Below are 24,665 nucleotides of genomic sequence, written 5' to 3'. Positions count from 1 at the left end.
TTCACAACACAGAGAGAGAGAGGGAGGGCGAGCGGGAGGGAGGGAGGGAGAGAGATTGCTTTACCAATGTTTAATTCACTAGGCCCCTGTGTTGGAGGTGTCACTGTGGTGAACGGGAAATCACTGCACTTTTCTGTGCTGCTGCTGGGAGAGAGGGGCGATGTAAATGGAGCAAGGGATTGGTTGGGCCCCTTCTCTCCCTCTGTCCTCTTCTCTCTTTCCTCTCTCTCCCTCTGTTTTCTTCTCTCTCTCATCTCCAATTCCTCTCTAATTCTCTCCTTCCAGCCCTGGTTCCGTAGCTGCCCTGTCGGATGGAGTGTTGTGACAGGGTGACTGTGGTGTTGTAGGGGGTTAAACCAGCAAAGTGCACATTATCCTGTGAGACTTAATTCCCGGGCCAAAGGGAAGCCTGCCACTGAAATTACTGCCTGCATGGCCCCCGCTCTCTGCACGCCACCCACACCCCCCATCCAATCCCCCACCCCTCGCCTCTCCCACTCACAAACCAAAGAGAGGGAGTTCAAGAGGATGGCCTCAGTCCTTTTCCCCAGGGTTTGAAAGATCTCCCCTTCCTGTGCCCTGGCCTGGCAGCTCTAGATCTAAATCTTAGTGATGTGGAGGAGGAGGAAGGTGATGGCCCAATATGGTCTCCTCTCACACCCCTTCACTGCAGAGGAATTTGTTGTGGTCATGAAAGAGTTAACCCAGATTAACCACGGACAAGCACTGGGAGGGGTGGGGAGGGGGGGGGGCGTTGTCTGTTAATCTGAGATGCTGTAGATGTGTTACCAGCAGGAGCACACACAGCATGATCTGAACGTAACACCTTCTCGAAGATCAGGATACTGCGGTGAGCCGCTACCCTGTGTCTCTGTTCGTTGTGGAGTTTAACCCTTTTGTGCATTTAAGGAATGCCACACACACCCCTGCACACCCCCATGGGCTGGGTGGGCCAGGCACTCTGTAGTGTCAGTGAATCAGTGGTGTGGGTGCCATTCACATAGCCACAATGATGGGAATTCATCTCTTGAACAGAGGCTGATAGGGCCAGAAATAGAGAGGGGGAGAACATTCAGCACATTTCCCATGCAGTGAAGTGTTTGTGTCCAAACAAAAGGTCATGACTGGAAAACATGTTTGTTGTGTTCCTGACCGAAAACCACACTGCAAAAATATGTGCGATAAAGGTGCGAAATCAGTCAATGGGGCCCCCTCTGCCCTGCTGGTAGCAGAAGCATCTTCTGCTGCGTGTGTGTGTGTGTGTGTGTGTGTGTGTGTGTGTGTGTGTGTGTGTGTGTGTGAGATACTGCTGTTAAGATGGACATGCATGCTGACTTTCAGAGTGGTGATCAATGTTCTCATGCGGTTCTCATGTGACTGAGTCTCTTGCAAGCTTTCCAATGTCCTGGCGCTTTGCTGAGGAGTCAGCAGAATGAATTGGGTCGGAGTTCGTCATGAAGGGGTGATGTGGTGTTGGGGATTTGTCTGCACTGTTGGGATTATGTATCATCGCATGGAAAGACGGGGCAAAGACAAACCCAGGGAGGATTAACCACCATGCTCCCTGTTCCAGGGGCCACAGGATTGGGTGAAAGGGAGCGCAGGGGGCACTGGATTGGGTAAAATTGGAGGGCTGGTGCCAGATGGAATGGAAGGAAGCAGGAGGGGTACTGGACAATTTAAAGGTCCGACCCTTTGGTACAGCACACACATAGACAACATGGGGCTGGAATGTCGATGCGTGTGAGCGCGTGAGTGCACGAGCCAGCAGAGACCGAAACAGAAGGAGGGAGAGGGAGATGCAGATGTGTGCGCACACTCATACGCAAACATGCCCGCTAATAAGCACAGCGACACACACGGTGGCAGAGCTGCACAGGCACACACCAAAGCACGAGTCAGTTTGGGCCTGTGTGTTAGTAAACAGCAGATGTTGACCTATAACTGGGAGCGTGCACATGCGCGTGTGTATGTGTGTATATGTTCCTGTGTGTGTGCACGTGTGTGTCTTCCTGTGTGTGTGCACGTGTGTGTGTGTTGCTGTGTGTGTTTATGCATGGGGGGGCAGTGTTCTATCAGCTGTCCATGCGTCTCGTATCACAAATAAAACCTGCCTTAGTCCTGCCCTCCCCTGCATTACAAAGCAAGGATGGCTTGAAAGAAAATGCTGCAAGACTGACTGCTCTCACACACCGATACGCTTCTGCAAGCGCTGCCATTGTCCCCAGCACAGTGTTTTCAGCACTTCACAAGTTCTTCTTGTAACTGATTATAGCACCAATCCACTCTGTTCAGTTTAACAGGACATTTTTACTGATAGCTGTGAAGCAGATTTTTATGTTTTTGTGTGTGTATTTGAATAAGTTCATCTGGTAAAGAAATAAATGATCTCAGATAAAAAGGTGGCCTTGGATATGTGTAGAATAGAATATGTAGAGAACTATGTGCGCGCGCACACACATACACACACACACATATACACACATATATACACACATACACACACACACATATACACACATATATACACACATACACACACATACAAGGCAGAGAGGAGACTTCATGGGCCAGCAGATAAATCAGTGTTTGCCCTGGCACTCAGTGAGGTGAGATGAACATGACAGTAATGTATTGTTACAATAAGAGTCCCGTTAAATATTAACACTTACCCCCTCACCACTCACTCGTCCATTCATCTTCTCATACAGGCAGGAGACCTCCGCCCTGCTCTGTGTGTGTGTGTGTGTGGGTGTGTGGGTGTGTGTTGTACCCCATTTTGTTTCTGTCATATCAATCTCCTGCAGCTCTAATGCTTTACGTTGAGCTGATAGCTTTAATATCTCCAAGTATGTGAGGACTGCTGATGGTTGCCTGTCTCATTTGCTGCAGTACATACTGCTGTCACTCACGGCAGCTGGCCAGTGGTATACTTCTGAGTTCCTGGTGGGGGGGGGGGGGGGGGGGGGCATCCAGGTGATTGCTTGTGGACTGAAGGCCTCTCTGTCTCTGTGCAGGTAACAGGTTCTTCCTGACGTCCTACGGTGCTCTGTACATATCGGACGTGCAGAAGGAGGACGCCCTCTCCACCTACCGCTGCATCACCAAGCACAAGTACAGCGGAGAGACCAGGCAGAGCAATGGGGCCAGGCTCTCTGTCATGGGTGAGTGTGTGTGCATGGTGTCCATTCATAGCTTACTTCCAGCTAACATTTTTGCTTTCAAGCTGTATGAAAGTACTATATCTGGTTAATCATACAATTATATGAAATACTTTGGTAAGGATCACAAGATGAACGAACAAGCTGCTAGTTTTCTTCATTTGGGTCAAGTAGATCGTCCTCCATCTTGTTGAAGGAGCTGGATGCCTCTCGGTTTGGCAGAGCTGGCTTAAATGTGGCTGAACCACCTCTGGCAAAATGAACGGTATCCAGCTCTCAGTTTGGCAGAATTGCGTAGAAGTGCATACAAATGCATAGAAGAAGTTATGAGAATTTGTAGTGGGTGCAAAGTCCATAGAGTGCTCAAGACCAGGCTTGGCATAGCACTGTGCCTGTAGACCGAATGATGAGCCTACTTTGGCTGAATGACCTGTTCTTGCCATTAAACTTGCTGTGCTCCTGTATTCTTAGGTAAACCTGTGGATATATGTGTAAGGGTGAGATTCTGTGCTTCTGCCTTCATCAAATGGGCATGTTGTGACCCCCCCACAGACCCGACGGAGACTGTCCCCTCCATCCTGGACAGCTTCCAGTCGGGGGAGGTGCAGGCGGGGCGCAGCGTGGAGCTGCCCTGCATCGCCTCGGGGTACCCCAACCCCACCATCCGCTGGCTGAAGGACGGCCGGCCGCTGCCCACCGACTCCCGCTGGACACGGCGCCTGACCGGCCTGACCGTCAGCGACCTGCGGCTCGAGGACAGTGGCAACTACATCTGCGAGGTTACCAACAGCTTCGGCTCCAAGGAGGTGACCGGCCACCTCAACGTCATCGGTGAGGAGGGGGAGCGTAAAAAAGGGGGAGCGGAAAAGGTGAGAGGAGGGAGGTGAGACTGACAGATGGATGGGGGGAGAAGGGTGAAAGGGGGATAGAGGAGAATATGGAAGTTAAGTGGGGGAGAGAGGGATGAGGAAGAGAAGCAGGTAAAAGGGGAGGAATGGATGTTTGGAGAGGGGAGAGGGAGGAAGGAGAGTGAGTGATGAATTGGTAGAGAGTGGAGGGAAGGTAAAGAAGAATACGCACACATATGGAGTGGAGAGGAGTCACTGGTGATGCACCAAAACACGGTTCAATGGTTCAATGGTTAATGAACCAAAACACTGTGTGTGTGTGATCCTGGTCCCACAGGGAAGCCATTTATTTGTTGCAGGATCTAACATTTGGTTTCCAGACCTTACATATGGATGCATCCCCTGTATTTCCTTCATAAAGTCATATGGTATTTATTTATTCTGTCTATAAATAGCAGAATTTTTGAAGCTCAGCCAGGTGGTTTTTTTGCAGCATATTGTTTGGCTGCCTGGTGCGTTTCCCTGCTATGAGCTCGTCGCCGTTGTCTGTCAGATGGAGTGTGAGATGAGGGGAGAGGGACACTGTGAGAGATGGGAGAGGAGAGAAAGCAGAGAGGTGTCACTCAGGCTTCGCATGGCGTCTAAGCGACCCTGGCACCAGCGGGGGCCCCCCCTGTCACCTCAGCGCACGCCGCCCCGCGTCCCAGCTCGAGAGACGCTAATCTGAAACGTCTGGTCAGATCAGAGCCCCGAGACCAGTCGCCACAGCGACGCGGCGGGATGGCGCACTTTATGTGGACGCCAGTCCCGCTCTGTGTCACTGAGAGAGAGATGGAGGGACAGGAGAGAGAGGGAGAAAGAGAAAGAGAGAGAGAGAGAGAGAAGGAGGAGGAAAAATAACTGCATACCTGAAAATAGATGTTGAGATATTGGGGCATATGCCCTCAGTGAGACAGAGAAAGAAAGAAGAACAAAGAAAGGGAACACAGATATATAGGTGGTTCCTGTCCACAGTGAAAGACACAGAGACAGAGAGAAAGACTGGGAAACAAAGACAGGAGAGGAGAGGAGAGAAAGAAGAAAAGAGAAAACTGGGAGCACAGATGGTTTATGTCCATAGTGAGGGAGACAGAGAGGCTTTTGGTGCAGACAGCAGTGAGACAGACACAAAGACAGAGGGAGGGAGAGGGCGAGAGGGAGGGAGAGGGAGGGAGAGGGCGAGAGGGGGCGAAAGGGAGCGCTTGGCCAGTGGGCACATCAGCGCAGCTCACACACACTGAGTCTGACAGCCAGGGAGGGGGGCACACTGCAGCCTCCAGCTCTCAACACCAGCTGCCTTACTGCTCACTGACATTTACACACACACACACACACACACACACACACACACATACAAACACACACATACACACAAAAAACACATACACTCACACACACATATACACACACTTGCATACACATACACATACAGACACATTTACTGCAAATAGACGTTGAGTCACACTGAAACACACACACTGAATTGCCTGACAAACATAGTCATACACCTTGGTTCACTCACAAAAACACACACACACATACACACACACGCACACACATACACACACACACACACACACACACACACACACACACACACAGATGTTTGAGTATGCTCTGTGAATATCCACCACTAAAGTGAATTTCAGCATTAGCACAAGTTTTTCTTGAAAGGTTATCTCGAAACAGAGTGACCTTTTTGGTACTAGCAGTAGTTGGACCACAGAAATGTTATCAGTGTTCCAGCACATAGATGACAAATTACGTGACTAATGAGTCTATGTAAGGACACTGGCATACTGTACCTGACATAAATATATTATCCACTCATTTAGCTGGATATTCATTGAAGCAACTGGGACACACTAAATACTTTGTTAAAGGGTACAGAAGCAGTTCTATACTTAAGCTTCTGAAAACCAGTCCAGGTCCTTAACAACTGTGTAACATAACTGCCTGAACTGAGGTCTTCACCTGAGCCCCACCTGGAGTGTGCTCTCGGGTCTGTGTTTTTGCCGCTGTCTGATTGGATACCCTGTCGCCCTCCCCGCAGAACCCCTGCGCGTGACCCTCTCCCCCAAGAACCTGAAGACGGGCATCAGCAGCACGCTGTTCTTCACCTGCGCCGTGCAGGGCTCGCCGGAGTTCACCGTGTCCTGGTACCGCAACACCGAGCCCATCGTGCCCGACCAGCACATCTCCATCCAGGGGGCCCACAATGAGACCCTGCAGATCACCGCCGCCCAGAAGAAGCACTCCGGTGCCTACCAGTGCTTCGCCAGCCGCAAGGGCCAGACCAGCCAGGACTTCTCCATCATCCTGCTGGAGGGTGAGCGTGGGGAGTGGCGTGTGTGTGTGTGTGTGTGGGGGGGAATGATAGGGGCATGGAGAGGTGTGAGAGACTGGGGGAGAAGAGGTGGTGGAGGGAGAGGGGGGAGAAGGTGTAGGGAGGAGGGAAGGGGGGGCAGGGTGAGGATGTGGAAGTGAGTGGGCAAGGAAGGGAAGATGTGGGGGGGGGGGCGGGGCAGAGAGGAGGAAGTGACATCGTAGACATAGCCAGAGACATTTTCCACGGGTTAATTATTCACGCTGATTCCACTTTTCCCACAAATCATGTTCTAATTACGTACAGAATTGGAAAAACATTGCATAAAATATAATATTACAAAATCAATTGAAATTAATCTTTCTTTCATATGGATGGAATTGAAAGAAAAGTAATTTCCTCATGCTCATAGTCCCCTGAACGCATTTTCAATAATAGTAGAATTTAAAAGCTCGGCATCCAACCCCTTTCTGAGTTCATGCACTGCTGTTAATGGGAAAAGAAGAGAAATATCCTTGTTAGGTTGAACATAATTTGATATTTGATCCAACCATCAAACCAGACCTTTAAGGCATTAACACTGGCCCATCACACAGTCATAAATGGAAGGGTTGAATTAAATGGGCTCATCTCCACCAGCGGATCACACCGTGTCACCAGAAATCAACAGACACGGCATGTGGGAACTTCATCTCTTTGCAGCCGTCCTCAGGCGAGTTCCGCTGAAAGAACGGAACAGAAGGAACCTCAGGTGTGAGCCTGGACTGACCAGCTGTGTCCCTCCCCTTCTCTCTCTCCCTCCCTCAGACGGGACGCCCCGCATTGTGACGTCCTTCAGCGAGCGCGTGGTGGCCCCGGGCGAGCCCTTCTCCCTGGTGTGCGCGGCCAAGGGGGCCCCGCCGCCCACCATCACCTGGACGCTGGACGACGAGCCGGTGGTGCGGGACTCGGCACACCGCACCAGCCAGTACACGCTGTCGGACGGCAGCACGGTGTCGCACGTCAACGTCAGCAGCCCGCAGATCCGCGACGGGGGCGTGTACCGCTGCGCCGCTCGCAACTCCGCCGGTAGCGCAGAGTACCAAGCGCGCATAAACGTAAGAGGTGCCTGTCTACTTTTCAATATCGGCCGCGGGGGCTGCCCCGAACCTTACCCCTTACCCCCTCCCCACTGTGTGTCTTCATTGGGTCCCCCGAACCTCACCTCCCCCGTGTTTGGGCTCGCCCAAACTTTATCCCTACTCTGTGTGTCATCACGGGGTTCCCTGAACGTTACCCCCCACTGTGTGTGTTATCATGGGGCTCCCCCAAACTTTAACCCCCTGTGTGTGTCGCCATGGCGTTCCCCGGACCTTACCCCTCCCCGTACGTCCTCATGGGGTTCCCCTAAACGTTGTCCCTCCTGTGTGTGTTGTGGTGGGGGGGTGGGGTTGAGGATGGGGTGGAAGTGGGGGGTGGGGTGGGGGTGGGTCCTTTCGTCATGATCCATTGTCATGCCTTTTGGTGTTTCATTTCTCTCTCTCTGTCTGTCTTTATTTAGATTAGTCTTTCTCCATACCTGTTTGTTTTAAGTGGGTACCTTCCATATTCACACACACACACACACACACACACACACACACACATTCAAACACACCCTTTTGAGCTCCAATAGCAACATGTCGCAATAATGGAACAGTGCATGAGCACCCTGATCATTTCCTTAACTCCTAAGTGTAAGATACAAATATTACATTTCTAACTCATGCATCAGTATAAAGATAGTGTCTATAACACTGACACATTTTGGCACAATTAGAAAATGCCTCAGAGCCTGAGTACAGCCAAATACAGAGCAATATGAGGAGAGGAGAGTAGAGAAGGAGAGGGGGAGACACTCACCAGGCACTAAAGGGAGACAAGGAGAACTACTGTATTTACTAATCCGTCTAATTTATAAGTTCACCTTGTGTGTATATGTTTCCTTTGAGTGTATAGAGGAGTTTTGGAGAGCTCATCAGAGAGTGAGAGAGATGGAGAGGAGGGGAGAGGTGCAGAGCTCGTCTGACAGAGAGAGAGATGGTGAGAGGGGGAGAGGGGTACAGAGAGCTGGCACGCAGCAGTGAGCTGTCACTGTGAGGGAGAGGGAGTCCTGGTGGCTGCCCCAGTGAGATCCCTGTCCCCATGATTAGGGAGGAGGATGGAGCAGACGTGGAGCAACTGTGACAGGCCCAGAGATATCACTGTCCCGCTCACGGGCACAACCACTCCTCACTCTCCTGCCTGCCTCGCCCCCCTCTCCCCCCGTTCTCTCCATCTCTCTCTGTCCCTCTTTCCCTCTCCCCCTCTCTGTCTCTTTCTCTGTGTGTCCTGCTTCCTCTCTCTGTCAATCAGATTAATGTAATTTAGCTTGCTTTATTCACATGTCAAAGTTATATAACCAAATGATGTTTTAATTTCCAAAGCATATTTAATAATACAAGTAACATATAGCCATAAAGGACAATTAACTATGTGTGTGTGTGTGTGTATCTGTGCAAATTACACAGATCAGATATATCTTCCTACAGTGAAAGAATGAATAAATGCAGCTGTTACCAGCTATCTCTATATGTACCTCTTCTTTTTCTGTCCCTCTCCTGTCCTTCTCCACTCTTCCACCCTCTTTTGCCTCTCTCTCTCTCTTTCTCTGTCTCTGTCCGTACCCTCCTCCCTCCATGTCTCTGGCATGGTCCTGCTCAGTTGTGACATGTTTGACTGCTGTGAGGAGAGATGCCAGGGTGATCAGGACAGTTAGAATGAGCTCCAGATACACAGATTTGCAGCTCAGACCCTAACACACACTGACACACACTCACACTGATCCACTCACATTGTAATGCCCTGATACACCCTGACAATGCCTCCCCTGCAGGTATGCACGCGTGTGTGCGCATATGCTTGTGTGTGAATGTAGTGTGTGTGTGTGTGTGTGTGTGTGTGTGTGTGTGTGTGTGTGAGTGTATGTGTATATGTGTGTGTGTGTGTGTCTGTGTGTGTGTATATGTGTGTATGTGAGAGTGTGTGTGTGTGTGTGTATATGTGTGAATGTGTGTGTGTGTGTGTGTGTGTGTGTGTGTGTGTGTGTGTGTATGTATGGGGAGGGAGCGGGTATGGGTGTGTGTGTGTGTGTGTCTGTGTGTGTGTGTGTGAGTGTGTGTGTGTGAGTGTGTGTGTGTGAGTGTGTGTGTGTGAGTGTGTGTGTGTGTGTGTGTGTGTGTGAGTGTGTGTGTGTGTGTGTGTGTGTGAGTGTGTGTGTGTGTGTGAGTGTGTGTGTGTGTGTGTGTGTGTATGTGTGTGAGTGTGTGTGTGTGTGTGAGTGTGTGTGTGTGTGTGTGTGTGTGTGTGTGTGTGTGTGTGTGTGTGTGTATGTGTGTGAGTGTGTGTGTGTGTGTGAGTGTGTGTGTGTGTGTGTGTGTGTATGGGGAGGGAGTGGGTATGGGTGTGTGTGTGTGTGTGAGTGTGTGTGTGTGTGTGTGTGTGTGTGTGTGTGTATGGGGGGTTATGTGCCAGTGCAGCGCTGTGCGACAGTGCTTGTGAATAATACATCAGGGCCTCACTTGTCAGAGCTGTGACTTCAAAGCCCAACACATACTGAGCTAGTGGAGACAGAGGAGCCTGGCTCTCTGCTATGCACAAACCATCCTACCCCTTCCTCCTCTGTTCCTCCAATGCACAATCCCATCCTACACCTGTCTCACTCTGTCGCACTAATGCACACTATCCCCATCCAACACCTTCATACTCTGTAGCCCTAATACACTCTGTCCCCCATCCTACACCTGTCTCACTCTGTCCCTCCAATATACCTATTTCCCCAATGCACACCATCCCCATCCTATGCCTGTCTCACTCTTTCAGTCCAGTACACACACCCACAGAGCCATCTTCCACACCGCCATCTTCTCATCTCTAACATGCAGAGCCACCCTCCTATGGTGCACTTTCTCACTCATGAAGGGACGTCACTGTGTCACCGCTTTTCAGTGCTGCTGTGTGCTTCTAACCAGCCCCTCTGTGTCCTCCATGGCAGATGTTGTAGTCAGACCCCTTTCCTGTTTCCATGGCTCCAGTTGCTCCCATCACGGCTCTGTCTGTCCTTCTGGCTCATGAATGATATGGAAGGAGTTTTTGAAGGCACATGCCCTGGGTGTAAACCACCGCCTCAAAGCGCTGGGGACTGTTTTATTCAGAGGCCATCATCCTCCAAACACTCTGTTTTGAACAGCTGGACTGAGGACAAAGCCACTAACCTGTGTAGAAATATATCCTTCCTTCCCAATTGATTCTTTTGCCTCTTTGAAGGAGATCGTGTAGGCTTGGCTCCACATAGCCTCAGGTTCAAAGTCTGGCATCACAGAATTGACCGCAGTTTGCTCTTCACCCTGTGAGTCTGTAATCTTGGACTAGTATGTATCGGAGTGAAGCTCTGCAGTTTTAGACGGGGTGAAGCTCACGTACTATTCAGCTGCACTGAAGTAAAAGAGCCAATTTCACTCTCACAACACTTTCATAATAGACTTAAAGCATTTTTCTATTATCAATATAACAACTTGACCAAAGTTGTCACAGAGAGTAGCAGCCCTTTGATAGTAAATCAGCTTTATAGACAGCATGTCAGCAGTGTAGACAGCATATCAGCACTGTAGACATAGTGTCAGCCCTATAGACAGGGTATCAGTACCATGGGTGGCATATCAGGCCAATAGTCAATAGCAGCACCATGGACAGCACACTTAGACGTAAAGAACAGAAGCTTTGTCTCAGAAAGAGGGTCATCAAATCAAGGAGACACAGAATAACAACACAGGAATAGTTCAGGTTGCTCTGCATTTTAATTCTCATTCAAACCCCCCCCCCCCCCCCCCCCCCCCCCCCCCCCCCCTTAGAAAGGCCTCTGTTCTCCTACCCTCTGGTTCTGGTTGGTCTGGTCTGGTTCTCAATGATACTGTGAGACTATGAAAATGACTACAAAGACTGGGCACACTTGCGGGCAGGTTTACAAAACAGTGCTGATGTAACAGTTGCTGAGTCCTGTCCTGTCCTCTTTCACAGCATGTGAGATTAGCAGTGTACATGCAGAGGTCAGACACACAGCTTCAGTATGTAAAACTTCTCCCAGGCAAAGCGACTCTAATTCCCTCCCTCCCCACCATCACCCCCCCCCCCCCATTGATAAAAGTACAGAAACATTAGTCAAACTGCTAATAAGCACAGTTGTTGCACTCAATAACAAGAATACACACACACATACACATGCATGCATGCAGCCATGCACACACACATACACAGACACCCGCATACACATACATAAATACTCAGACACACACATACACCCACAGTGAAGAGGTGAGAGAGAGAGCCCTCTGACCTCCTTTTCTCTCTCTCCCCCCCGATTACCCCCCTCCCCCAGGGCCCCCCAGTATCCGGGCCATGCGGAACATCACGGCGGTGGCCGGGCGCAACACCTACATCAACTGCCGAGTGATCGGCTACCCCTACTACTCCATCAAGTGGTACAAGGACGGCATGCTGCTGCCCGACAACCACCGGCAGGTGGTGTACGAGAACGGCACGCTGAAGCTGAGCGACGTGCAGAAGGGCATGGACGAGGGCGCCTACGTCTGCAGCGTGCTCATCCAGCCGCAGCTCTCCATCAGCCAGAGCGTGCACGTCACCGTCAAAGGTGAGCCCCAGCAGCTGTACTGCGACGCACTACACTGCACTGTACTGTACTGTACTGTACTGTTCTATAGTGTACTGTACTGTACTATTCTATAGTGTACTGTACTGTACTGTTCTATAGTGTACTGTACTGCACTGTACTGTTCTATAGTGTACTGTACTGTGCTGTTCTATAGTGTACAGTACTGTACTGTACTATACTGTGTTGGTCTGTGCACTGTACTGTACTGTACTGTGATGCTCTTTACTGCACTGTACTGTACTATACTGTGTTGGTCTGTGCACTGTACTGTACTGTACTGTGATGCTCTTTACTGCACTGTACTGTGTTGTATTGCTCTATGCTGTGATCTAATGAACTGCATTGTACAATACTGTACTGTACTATTCTGTGCTGTTTTATACAGCACTCTCACAGGCTCTGCTGTGCTGTACTGCTTTATGCAGTGCTGTAGTACACTTTACTGTACTGTACTACATAGTACGTACCGGCTCAGTCCAGTCATTAGATGACTATGGGCTCACTGTCGACCTTCTCTCAGCTTGCTGTCATCACACTGCCAGCTTGCTGTCAGCCTAATGTCGACTCGCCATGGGCCCTCTCCTGGCTTGCTGTTGGCCCAACCGTCTGCCCGCTCTCGGATTGCAGTCGGCCTACACACAGGCCCGCTCTCAGCTGCTGTCTCCTGCAGCAGGCAGTGTGCATGCTAGGGTGCTAGCATGAGGAAGGAGGTGTGCTCTCTCCCTCCATTCACTATTTACACCTGATAAGTGTGTTTTAATAAGTGTGAGTGTGTGAGTGCCCGGGATGTGTTGTGTGTGTGTGTGCGCGCATGCGTGCAGGCGGGCTGAAGGCCCGGTCTTTGGGGAGGGTGTGAGCTGTGTAGAGTAGGCCTTGTCTTTGCCATGTCGCTGATTTAATTAGATGAATCATAACGAGCCCCAGATTAAATCCCCCAGATGTCTCAGCTGTAGGGCCCCCCCCCCCAGCTGCCATGGAAACGCTATTAGTCTCTCTGCCAATTGGGCTCTAATTAGAGCAGCTATTATGGGCTGGAGAGGGTGGGGGGCTCGGAGACATAAGGGTCCAGGATTATGTTGCAGATCACAGCGGGGTTTCACAACACAGACCGCCACCAAAGCCTTTATTCAATGTTCTTGTGCAGACGTATAAACAGTCTTTCTTCCCTCCCTCTGTGTCTGGACACCCCTCTCCTGTGTCCTGATGTTTCTCTCCTTCCTCGGTTGTGTCACCATCCCTTCTCTTCCATCGGCCACCATCCACATACTCCCCCACCCCCAATCGCCAACAACCAAATCACCTTGCTCCCTACCCCCCCTCTCTCTTCTGACCCCCCCCCCCCCCCCCCACACATCGCTGTGTCCCAAAATCTGGGCCCCCCCTCGCCTCCTCCGCCCTCAGTGCCACCTCTGATCCAGCCCTTCGACATCCCCTCCACGTCCATCGGGAAGCTGATGTACATCGCCTGCGTGGTGTCGTCGGGCGACATGCCCATCCGCATCACCTGGCGCAAGGACGGCCAGATCATCGTGCCGGGCTCCTCCGGCGTCGCCATAGAGACCAAGGAGTTCATGAGCTCCCTGCAGATCTCCAAGGTCTCGCTCAAGCACAACGGCAACTACACCTGCATCGCCAGCAACGACGCCGCCACTGTCAGCTGGGAGAGGCAGCTCATCGTCACCGGTGAGGGGGAGTGGGGGGGTGCTGAGGGAATGGGGGGAGAGGTGGAGCAGGGATTGAAGGGAGAGACAAGGCAGGAGGCAGTATTTAGGGTACGGGGGAGGAAGACAGTGAAGAGGAAGTTGAGTAAGTTGAGCAGAGATGGGAGGAGGTTTGTCCTGAGAGAAAAGAGGAAGGGGTGATGGGCAGCAGAGAGGAGAGGATGAAGGGATGCATAGAGAGACGAGAGGGGTCAATATTAGGGAAGCTAAGAACAAGCAAGGGAGAGCTGGGAAAGGGGTGGGGGAATTTGAAAGATTTCACTTGGCTGGGGAGTTTCAGCTCTGAGCTGCTGTTGGGTTCCAAACACTCCGGATTTACTGACCATTAATAATGACGCACTGTTTTTGCCCCTCCCCCTCACCTCAGTTCCTCCCCGCTTTGTGGTGCAACCCAACAACCAGGATGGGATCTACGGCAAGGCAGGGGTCCTCAACTGCTCTGTGGATGGGTACCCCCCACCCAAAGTCATGTGGAAGCACGCCAAAGGTACTCCCATCACCTCCTCCGCCCCTCACAACATGCCATCACCACTGCGTAAACACTAAATACACTGTAATACAGTCAGTTACATACGGTCATCATTCATCACGTAAAGGTTCTTGCGGCCTCTCTGTCACCCCCCTGCAGGAATTGGGAACCCCCAGCAGTACCACCCGGTGCCGCTGACGGGTCGGATCCAGATCATGGCAAACGGGTCACTGTTAATCCGGCACGTTCTGGAGGACGACCGTGGGTACTACCTGTGCCAGGCCAGCAACGGAGTGGGCTCTGACATCAGCAAGAGCATGGTGCTCACCGTCAAGAGTGAGTGGCTCGGCCCCCTGCACCACCGTTGACCCACACTCCACAAATTAATGACTGAAATGATAACAGCAGAACCCCAAAAGGTGGAGGAAGGAGAGCAGTGAGGGAACTAACTGATAGAGGGATACAGAGAGACAGTTGAAAAAAGAGGAGAAGGGGGGGGGTGTTACTGACTGTGTGTGTGTGCGTGTGTGTGTGTGTGCGTGATTGATTTTACACCTCAAGGGAGCTGCCCCTTTACCCTATCAAAAAACACTTTGTGGTCAATCATTCTCCACAATCGATCTCACCCCCACTGCTGCTCACACACACACATACACTCACACACATATATACAGTTCTTGTACATCATTAGCATGTTATGCAACTGTACGATAAAAATGGAACAAAATAATGTAAGTGAAAAGTACACAGCCTGGGTCCTCACCACCAAGATTAGTAACAACCTTCCACCATTTAATGCAGTTAATGTCCCTCTTTTCCTAACAGAAAAAGATCTCATTCCCATCGATGTAGATAATCTTCTGAAACAGGTTATGACCCTGTGTTCATTTTTAGCTGCTGCCCCTCTCTCTGTCTTTCTGTCAGTGTGTCACGCTTTTTCTCTCAGTCTCTCTCTCTCTCTCTCTCAGTCACTCTCTCTCTCTCTCTCTCTCTCAGTCACTCTCTCTTTCTCTCTCTCAGTCACTCTCTCTTTCTCTCTCTCTCTCTCAGTCACTCTCTCTCTCTCAGTCTGTCTCTCCAGGCGTGAGGCAGCGTTATTGGTATTGATTGAATGGTTCCTCTCCTCCTTGCCTCCTTAGATCTTGTCTCCCGTGCACAGCAGGGAGAGAGAGGGGGGATGAATTAGTGATGAAAACAAAAGAGCGCAACCACCCCCCCCCATCCCCCCGGATCAATACAGGGGGGCGGGACAGGGGGTGGAGAGGAGCCGTGAGAGGCAGGAGTGAATGAAGAGGGGAAGACTGATAGAGAGGGAGAGAGGGAGGGAGAGAATTGCAGTGCAAGTGAGGTCCACTCTTGGAACACACACATTCAGTTGTATTTGTAGGCTGTTCGCCTTTGACCATGATGTTTTATTATCCCCCACCCCCCCACCCCCTCCAAATCTGCATCCTGCCCGCCTCCTCTCCCCACCTCTCCAGTCCCAGCCATGATCACGTCCCACCCCAACACAACCATGGCCATCAAGGGGCAGAACAAGGAGCTCAACTGCACCGCCCGGGGGGAGCAGCCCATAATAATCCGCTGGGAACGGGGTGACACTGTCATCGATGCCGAGAGGAACCCTCGCTACTCCATCACTATCAACAAGAAGGGGGACGAGGTCATCTCCACCCTCAAGGTAAGGGGGGGGGGGGGGGGGGGGGGGGATGAGGAAGGACCTAAGGCAGGGGGAGGAATGGGGAGACATCGTCTTGAAGAGAAGGAATTTTAGAGGTCAGTGAGTTTTGATGATGATGATTGGAGGAGGGTTTAGGAGATTCATTAAGGTAAGGCATGTGCATGAAAAAGTTTAGTTTCTTCTGTTCTTTTGTGCTGTAGGTCGTTCTGGATAAGAGCAGCAGCTAAATGAATGTGATGAAATGTAATGTAGCTTAGAAAAGTTTAGGGGTGACAAGATTTCTCTTTGCCCGGTATAGCACAATAATACATTCTTCCCTCTTTCCACCAATGATTGCCTTCCTCCATGTGTATCTCTTTCAATCAATCGACTCTCTCTCTTCCTCTTCTGTTCCCTCCCTTCCTCTGTCTCGCTCTCCCTCCTACTCCTCCTCTCCCTCTCCAGCTGAAGCCTGCAGAGCGTGGAGACTCTGTGTTCTTCTCCTGCCACGCCATTAACTCATATGGAGAGGGACGAGGACTTATCCAGCTCACTGTGCAAGGTCAGAGACCCTATCTCTGTACACACACATACACACACACTCATGTACATACACACACACATGCACACACACACACACACACATAAATGGAGACACACACATACACACATGCATATGCGCACACACACACACACACACACACACACTCATGTACACACAGATAGTAGTTCATTTTCTTCATCATCTGGATTTATGTCTGGTCCTGAATTGCACCTGCATCAACCTGTCTTTTCATCTCCATTTTCTTTCCTCTATCTTCTCTTTTTCCTCTTCCTCTTCCTCTTCCTCACCCACCCTCAGAGCCCCCGGACCCCCCGGAGCTGGAGGTGCGTGAGGTGAAGGACAGAAGCATGAACCTGCGCTGGACCCAGAGGTTTGACGGGAACAGCATCATCACCAGCTTCGACATCGAGTACAAGAACAAGTCCGGTATGGCCTGTACCACATTGTACTCTGGTACCAATACCCCACACTGACACACATACTGATAAAGCCTGTATCACACCGTGCACTGGTACCAACACCCTACGCTGACACACGTACAGTGCTGTGTGGCAGACACCAGCTGGACCGTGCTGTTCTCATAATGAATATTACATGTGCTTCCACTGGGGAATGCATGCAGAACAATATGTGGCCTTTCTCTCTGCATGTAGCTGTGCTTAATGTATCAGCGGGGTTGGAATATCAGCAGATTGACTTGTTTAACCCTGAATCCTCTCCCTCACGTCCAGCTCTCCTGTGCTTATCTTCCCTCATTCAGACTCCTGGGACTATAAGTACGCCACACGGAACATCTCCCCCACCAACAACCAGGCCAACATCGTGGAGCTGCACCCAGCCAGCGTCTACAGCATCCGCATGTACTCCTACAACAAGATCGGCCGCAGCCAGGCCAGCAAGGAGCTGACCATCAGCACCGAGGAAGCACGTAGGTCTCAAAGAGACACAGGACGGACAGACAGATACATACAGTACTACAGCACAGACACGCAGGTTGGACAGGCATACATACAGTACAAGAGCACAGAGACAGGACAGACAGGCAGACCAAATACTACACCACAGAAGCATTCGGAGCAGACGGTCTACTTACCATACTACAAAGGTATTTTGAGCAGACAGACAGTCTACATACTACACCTCAGTGGCATTTGGAGCAGACAGACAGATACATGTAGCATGACAGCACAGAAGCATTCAGAACAAACAGGCAGATGGTTACATACAGCTCTCCAGCATAGAGGCATTCCGAGGACAAGCAGTGAGCTCATTGTTATGTGACAGACAGCATAGGCTGTTGTAGGCAGAAACTAGACAATAGGCGGAAATCTCTGGTGACTTAATAATGATATACAGTTAAAAATCAATATAGACTGTCAATGATCCAGTAGTTAACAGATCAATGAGAAAAGTACATGCTTGTTACAAAGGCCTTATTAAAAATCTCATTCAGATGGAAAGGAAAAGCAAAAACAGAGCTGGGGTGGGAAGCAGTAAAGACCACAGCAGTCTTAAATAACTACACCCCTCTCCCACCCAGAACCGGACGGCCCACCAATGGACGTGACCCTGCAGCCAATGACTTCCCAGAGCATCCGGGTCACCTGGAAGGTAAATCCCCCTGCCCTAAACGCAACCCCCCCCACTACTATCCCATGGCTTCTCTACCAGTTTCCCCATACAGTTTTAGTGTTTTCCCGTCTCAGGACAGTAACCAGCTACTACTCTAATGCTGCTCTGCTGCAACTCTACTGCTACTCCACTGCTCTAATCCCCCCCCCCCCCCCCCCACAGGCCCCCAAGAAGGAGTTTCAGAACGGGGTGATCCGGGGGTACCAGATCGGGTACCGGGAGAACGGGCCGGGCAGCAACGGACAGTACAGCATTGTGGAGATGAAGGCCACAGGCGACAGCGAGGTCTACACCCTGGACAACCTGAAGAAGTTCGCCCAGTACGGGGTGGTGGTGCAGGCCTTCAACCGGGCCGGCACCGGGCCCTCCAGTTCCGAGATCAACGCCACCACACTGGAGGATGGTACGCCGGGCAGAGGGGGAGGAGACTGTGGAGGAGGAGACTCCATACACACACACACACACACACACACACACACACACACACACACGCACTCACACTCACACACACACACACACACACACAGACGCACACACACACACACACGCACACACACGCACACACACACACGCACACACACACATACACTCACACACACTCACACACACACACACACGCACGCACACACACACACACACGCACACACGCACACACGCACACACGCACACACACACACACACGCACACGCACACGCACACACACACTCACACACACTCACACACACACACACACACACACACACACACACGCACACACGCACACACGCACACACACACACAAACGCACACACACACATACACACATGCAGACATGCCTACACACATACACACTCACACTCTGACACATACACTAACAGTGGTTTTGTCTGTCCATGCTGCCAAGCCCAGTGAAGGTCATGCTGAAACACAGTGATCCCTCAGAGCCAGTGCTAGTCTTGGAGATGCCAAGACCTGAAGAAGACAGAGAAAACATTCTGTCTGAGCAACAAAAAGAAAAAATTAAACAACAGATTGCAGCTTTCTCTTCGTCCCTCTTTCCTTAATTATCACGTTCAGTAGGCTGTCATGGAGGACCAGAGAGAAAACTCTATTACTGTCACAAAACAACGGCATCCTTCTGCTGCCTACCTCCTCCCTGATCTCCCTCTCTCCCGTTCCCTTCATCTACCTCCCTGTTGCTCTGTCTTCTCTACCCTTCACACTCACTCACACTCACATGCATACACACACACACACACACACACAGCACTGCCCAGTGGCCATTGTCACCACCACACAGCGCACACTGGCAGTCTTAATGATAGTGAATTGATCCTGATAATGATAACAGTAATAATCACGATAGTAAAGAAAAAATAATTATAATTAGCTTATCTTCAGAGACCCAGTGTCTCCCAGCTGTAATTACCTCACAGCTGAGCACATTGTCTTTATTCTGCTTTCTTTTCATCTCTTCTCTTCCCTTCATCTGACTTCCTTCCTTTCTCCTTCACCCTGACTTTTTCTTCATTCCTCATCCCTCTCCCTTCCAATCCTCTTTTTTCCTAGCTTCCTTCCTCCCTCCTTCCCCCTCTCTCTCCCTCCTTCCCTCTCGCTGTACTGCAGGAGTGAAGAGTTATAAATGAGCGGTGGCTGTGACTGGGCTGTGATGTCATTTCCTAAATGGCAGTTCAGTGTAAAAACTGTCTGGAGGGGTTTTGTGGCGTCTGGCCCCTCAGCCTCTTCAGTAAACACCCTCATTATTCTTCCTCCTCTCTCTCTCCTCTCTGACTGTCCGCATATCTTCCCAGTTTCCTTGTGGCATTTAGTTCAAAACTGCCTTCATTGGTTTCTGCAACGATCAGTATTGAGGGAGAATCAGATACTGTCAATCAGACTGCACAATAAGATAAACCAAGACCGGGATGGAGCAGGCATACTGAACTGGACTGCGCTGTGGTCAGTGACTTCACCTCCAGAGACAAACTGACAACAGCGTGACAGTACCTAGAGAAAATTTAGCAATGCCGATGTTTCATTTGTAAATGATGTCTGGTTTCAAAAGATTTTTTGGTTTTGTTTTTCACAGGGATGAGATGTATTTCCTACAGTGTCATCGGTACTGTTATTAGTGATTATGTTAAGTTATTATTATTATGTTAAGCTCTGGCCACCTCTCCCCCCATGCAGTGCCCAGCCAGCCCCCTCAGAACGTGCGGGCCATCACCGTCACCTCGGATGAGGCGGTCATCACGTGGGCGGAGCCACCGCGGATGACCCTGAATGGGGTGCTTAAGGGCTACCGGGTGGTGTTCTGGTCCGTCTTCCCTGATGGAGGTGGGTGCTGTGGTGTTCAGGCCCAAGGACCGACTCAGAGGAATTATAGCTACTACAATTTTAACAGCTGTAACCCCCAATCTGTGCTTCACACACCCAACAACAGCCCAACTATGGTGTGTGTGTGTGTGTGTGTGTGTGTGTGTGTGAGAGAGAGAGAGAGTGTGTATGTGTTTGTGTGTGAGAGTGTATGTGTGTTTGTGTGTGAGAGTGTGTGTATGCGAGAGAGGGTGTGTGTGTCAAGTACATAATGATTGTCTCCTCCTGTTTCTCACTCTGTTTGTGCATATGCATGATTGTGCAGTTGTTCATGTTCAAAAGATTTTCAAGGAATGACGCATTTCTCCTCTCTTCTCCCTTTCTCCTTTATCTCTCACCCACTCTTCACATCTCTGCTCCCTCTACCACCCTTCTCTCCCTCCCACTCTTCCTCTTTCTTTCCCTCTCTGTCCCTTTCCAGAATGGGGGGAGATGCAGAACATTACCACCCCCAGGGAGCAGGTGGCGCTAAAGGGCCTGGAGAAGTTCACCAACTACAGCGTGCAGGTGCTGGCGTACACGCAGGCAGGGGATGGCGTGCGGAGCAACGTGCTGTACATCCAGACCCGCGAGGACCGTGAGTGTCCCCCCAGAGCCACATGCACACATACACACACACACATGGAACGCAGGCACACTGTACACAGACGCACACTACATGTGCACGCCCATAAATGCACTCACACATACAGACATGTACACACCAACACATACAGATGTGCTGATGCATCCTTTTTTATAGCTACTGTAAGTAAACATTTATACACGTGGCCACCAACTGCATGCAGGCACTGATTGGAGGGGGTTTGTATTACATATATATATATATATATATATATATATATATATTATTTGTTTATTTACAAAGATATGAATGGATAGGCTTTTAAACCCCCTATAGAGGGACAGGGGTAAAGCGAGGATGGGGGGCACCATGGACAGGTGGTTCCTCTATGGGATCACCAGGATATAGGGTGCGACTTTGATGACCGGGGTGGGGGGAGGGGGGTGCAGGGCTGGGGTTTCTGGAGTTTGGGGGGTTGGGGGGGGAGGGGGGGGTGGATCAGAGCAAACGCCCATGATTAAAGCTCATTTATGGGCTGATGCACCATTACCAGCACTAATGACAATTAAGAGGCTTTGGCCGGATGGCTGAAGGCAGGTTGGGGGTGGGGGGGAAGGGATTAATTCTTCATGGATTAGAGAGAATTAATTTTGTGCTTACACTGTTGGAGTCGGGATTACAGCTGTATCTGTGTCCCTGTCCTGCACCCCCCCCAATACAACCCCCCCGCATCGCCTCCCCTGGGGGCATGGGATGGCTGAGGGCCCAGCTGTGACTCTGGAGACGTGGGGTGGGGGTGGGGGGGTTGCGAGAACAAGAGGAAAAAAGAGGAAAGAAGGAGAGATAAAAAGCACAGTAAACCAAAGAGCTGGGAGGAGAGATGGAGGGAGCTAGGGATGGACAGAACTGCAGGAAAAGGGGAAAGAGGAAGGGTAGAGAGAGGGAGCACAGAGAGGAGGACAGGGCCAGAGGAATGACATTCAGTAGCCTCTCTCCCCCCTCTCTTTCTCTTTCAAGTCCACTCAATTCAATTGTGCTTTATTGGCATGACACACAAACACAGTGTAGTCAAAGCCAACATGTGTAGTATGAAATAAAAACACAACTGTGTGTAATATATAGAACAAATTAAACACTTGTAGAGATGTATGCAAGTTAAGGATACATGCATCTGCATCTATATCTGTATCTATATATGTCTTATAATTAAATGTATATATAGAAACACATATATAAAATATATAGCATATATATATATATATATATACTCTTTCTCAAATTCAAAATTCAAATGCAAATGAGCTTTGACAGAGCTAAAGCATTTCTATAATGGATGAATATACTGTCTTTCTCGCTCTGCCCCCGCCATCACCCCCCCCACCCCTCTCCCTCTCCCTCTCCCACCCTCACTCTCTGTCAGAGAGGCTCAGTGTCAGTGTACCACTGATGCAGGGCGTCAGTGTGTCCAGCAGCAGCTTGCATTTTCTCTGCTCACAGCCCACAGAGATCAAGTCCCTCTCCGTCTCCATGCCTCCTCTCTCTCCGCCCTTGGGCTCCTCGCCAGCATATGGAGCTGTGATCGGAGAGGGGTTACTCAAACGGCCCTCCGCCTGCCTCCCTCCCTCTCTCTCTGCCCCAGAGTGGTGTGGCCTCCTCAGGGCAGGAGTTTGCCTGGTGCCAGTGCGTGTTGCCTGCATTTAGAGCCATTGTGGGAGAATATGCCTCTTGGTAGAGGATAAGCCCAGAGAAAGAAAGTGTTTTGGGCCATTTTTAAACTGATATGTGTCTGCTTTTTTAAACATGGAATGCTGTGCAGCCTAACTGCAATGTGTTGTTCTTTACTGTTAAGCTCTAGAATGAGTTCATTACATTTTGGCTTCTTCTAGCAACATAACAGAGGCTGTGAAAGGAGCTTTGGATCTGGCTTATTCCCTGCAAAGTCAGCTTGCTGTGACTACAGGTGTTTTATGTACTCACACCATAGTAAACACACCAGAGGGGGTGTGTGAGAATGCAGAATGAAGTTCGTAGTGAGCTGTAAATTGTCCTTGCTCCTGTAGATGGGCTCATGCATCAGCCCATGATAAAGATAGTGATGATGATGATGATGATCATGATCATGATGATGAAGATAGTGATGATGATTACATATATTCATTTGGCATTTATTGATACATTTAATCATTTGATCATGAAAGATAAGATGATGATGATGAAAGTGATGAAGACAGTACTGCTGCTGCAAATGATGATGATGATGATGGTGATGATGGTGATGATAGTGGTGATGGTGAGAGTTGACATCACCTGAACCCCCTCCCCCTGCGATGGTCTGTCCTTTGCTCTGATTCCCTGGACAGCATTATCGCAGTGATGCCGATCGTTGTTATAACAATGGGCCAGGATTACTGGAGGATACAAAGCCGTGTGTATTAATGGTGGTTGGGAGAAGCCCTTTAGAGCATCTTAGCCACAGAGGTCAGAGGTGCTGACCCTCGCCACGTTCTGAACAGCTGTTAAGGAGAGGGACCACATCCGTCTACAGAACGATATAAGCACAGTAAATACGGTTGGAGTGTGCCTCACCTTTCATGTTGACAATATAACTGAAATGTTTGAACATTTATGGGTGTGCCTTCTACCAATACCCACACAATACTGTGTGCTCCACGGTCATCAACACGAATGAAAAGCATTGTGGGAAAAATATGTCTGTGACTTAAAATTTAGGACAAAGACAGCTGAATTTAGCTTGAATCTGGGCCTTAGCTATACTGGAGGCAGCAGTAACAGTTTTGTACTGTAACCTTGTAATGGTGCTCACATTTTTTATTTAAATTTAATTAATTAGACCCATTTTAAGGTATTCTCTGGGTCAAAAATAGCAATTACATTAGCATTCACAACACACATATTAAGGCATGACTGTGGATACTTTGTGTCTTAGAATTAAGGAAACATGTCTGTGTTAAATAGCTATGTGGGGATAGGTAAGATGTTAAAAATGGACATTTAAGAAGGAGTATAACTACAAGAGCAGCGAAATGTCTTGGCTGGCATCAGACATTAAGTTAGTGTAATCTGTGAGGGAATAAGCAAGCTTAAGTGCACATGCAGCAAATTAGATGAGAAGTACTGAACAGTGACAGAGCGAACATATGTCACTTACACCCCCCCCCCCCCCCACACACACACACAGACACACACACGCTGCTCTCCACAGAGCTGCTTGAATTAAAGGCTAAGACCACTAAAGCTGCAAACAAGCCCTGCTCACTTAACAGACCTTTAACACCCAGCTACATTCACTTGTGCTCTTTCTATCACTCATGCACACACACACACACACACACACACACACCTCCTCTCACTTATTCAGCACTGCAGTCACACACACATACACACTTGGGCCCACGCAAGCTGACAGGATTCTCTGAAGGAACACAGACACAGACACACACAGAGTGTTTCGTTCTCTGTCCCATTTGCTGGGAGCCTCGGCCCATGCTGTGATCTCTCCCTGGCACGTGTGCTGGCACCTGCCTCGATGGGCACAGAGTGGTTTTGCCCATCGCAGCCTGTGTGCCATTCAGCAGTCC

The 24,665-nt window shown here is 50.0% G+C and overlaps 1 protein-coding gene across 1 annotated transcript in view; it reads left to right on the top strand.

Moving 5' to 3' along the window:
* The window catches only part of LOC118774663 (Down syndrome cell adhesion molecule-like protein 1 homolog), a 94,744-nt gene that overhangs the window by 56,896 nt on the left and 13,183 nt on the right, over nucleotides 1-24,665 (top strand). Inside the window, exons 4-19 of the mRNA XM_036524059.1 lie at nucleotides 3,018-3,164; nucleotides 3,714-3,992; nucleotides 6,102-6,377; nucleotides 7,182-7,478; nucleotides 11,806-12,078; nucleotides 13,501-13,782; nucleotides 14,188-14,307; nucleotides 14,449-14,625; nucleotides 15,771-15,970; nucleotides 16,415-16,511; nucleotides 16,812-16,940; nucleotides 17,275-17,442; nucleotides 18,055-18,125; nucleotides 18,309-18,549; nucleotides 20,316-20,462; nucleotides 20,923-21,078. Coding sequence (XP_036379952.1) covers nucleotides 3,018-3,164; nucleotides 3,714-3,992; nucleotides 6,102-6,377; nucleotides 7,182-7,478; nucleotides 11,806-12,078; nucleotides 13,501-13,782; nucleotides 14,188-14,307; nucleotides 14,449-14,625; nucleotides 15,771-15,970; nucleotides 16,415-16,511; nucleotides 16,812-16,940; nucleotides 17,275-17,442; nucleotides 18,055-18,125; nucleotides 18,309-18,549; nucleotides 20,316-20,462; nucleotides 20,923-21,078 — 3,060 coding nt within the window. The remainder of the gene's footprint in view (nucleotides 1-3,017; nucleotides 3,165-3,713; nucleotides 3,993-6,101; nucleotides 6,378-7,181; nucleotides 7,479-11,805; nucleotides 12,079-13,500; nucleotides 13,783-14,187; nucleotides 14,308-14,448; nucleotides 14,626-15,770; nucleotides 15,971-16,414; nucleotides 16,512-16,811; nucleotides 16,941-17,274; nucleotides 17,443-18,054; nucleotides 18,126-18,308; nucleotides 18,550-20,315; nucleotides 20,463-20,922; nucleotides 21,079-24,665) is intronic.

Source organism: Megalops cyprinoides, chromosome 3 (genome assembly GCF_013368585.1).
Source record: "Megalops cyprinoides isolate fMegCyp1 chromosome 3, fMegCyp1.pri, whole genome shotgun sequence".
Taxonomy (NCBI): domain Eukaryota; kingdom Metazoa; phylum Chordata; class Actinopteri; order Elopiformes; family Megalopidae; genus Megalops; species Megalops cyprinoides.
This window is presented reverse-complemented; position numbering and strand designations above follow the sequence as displayed.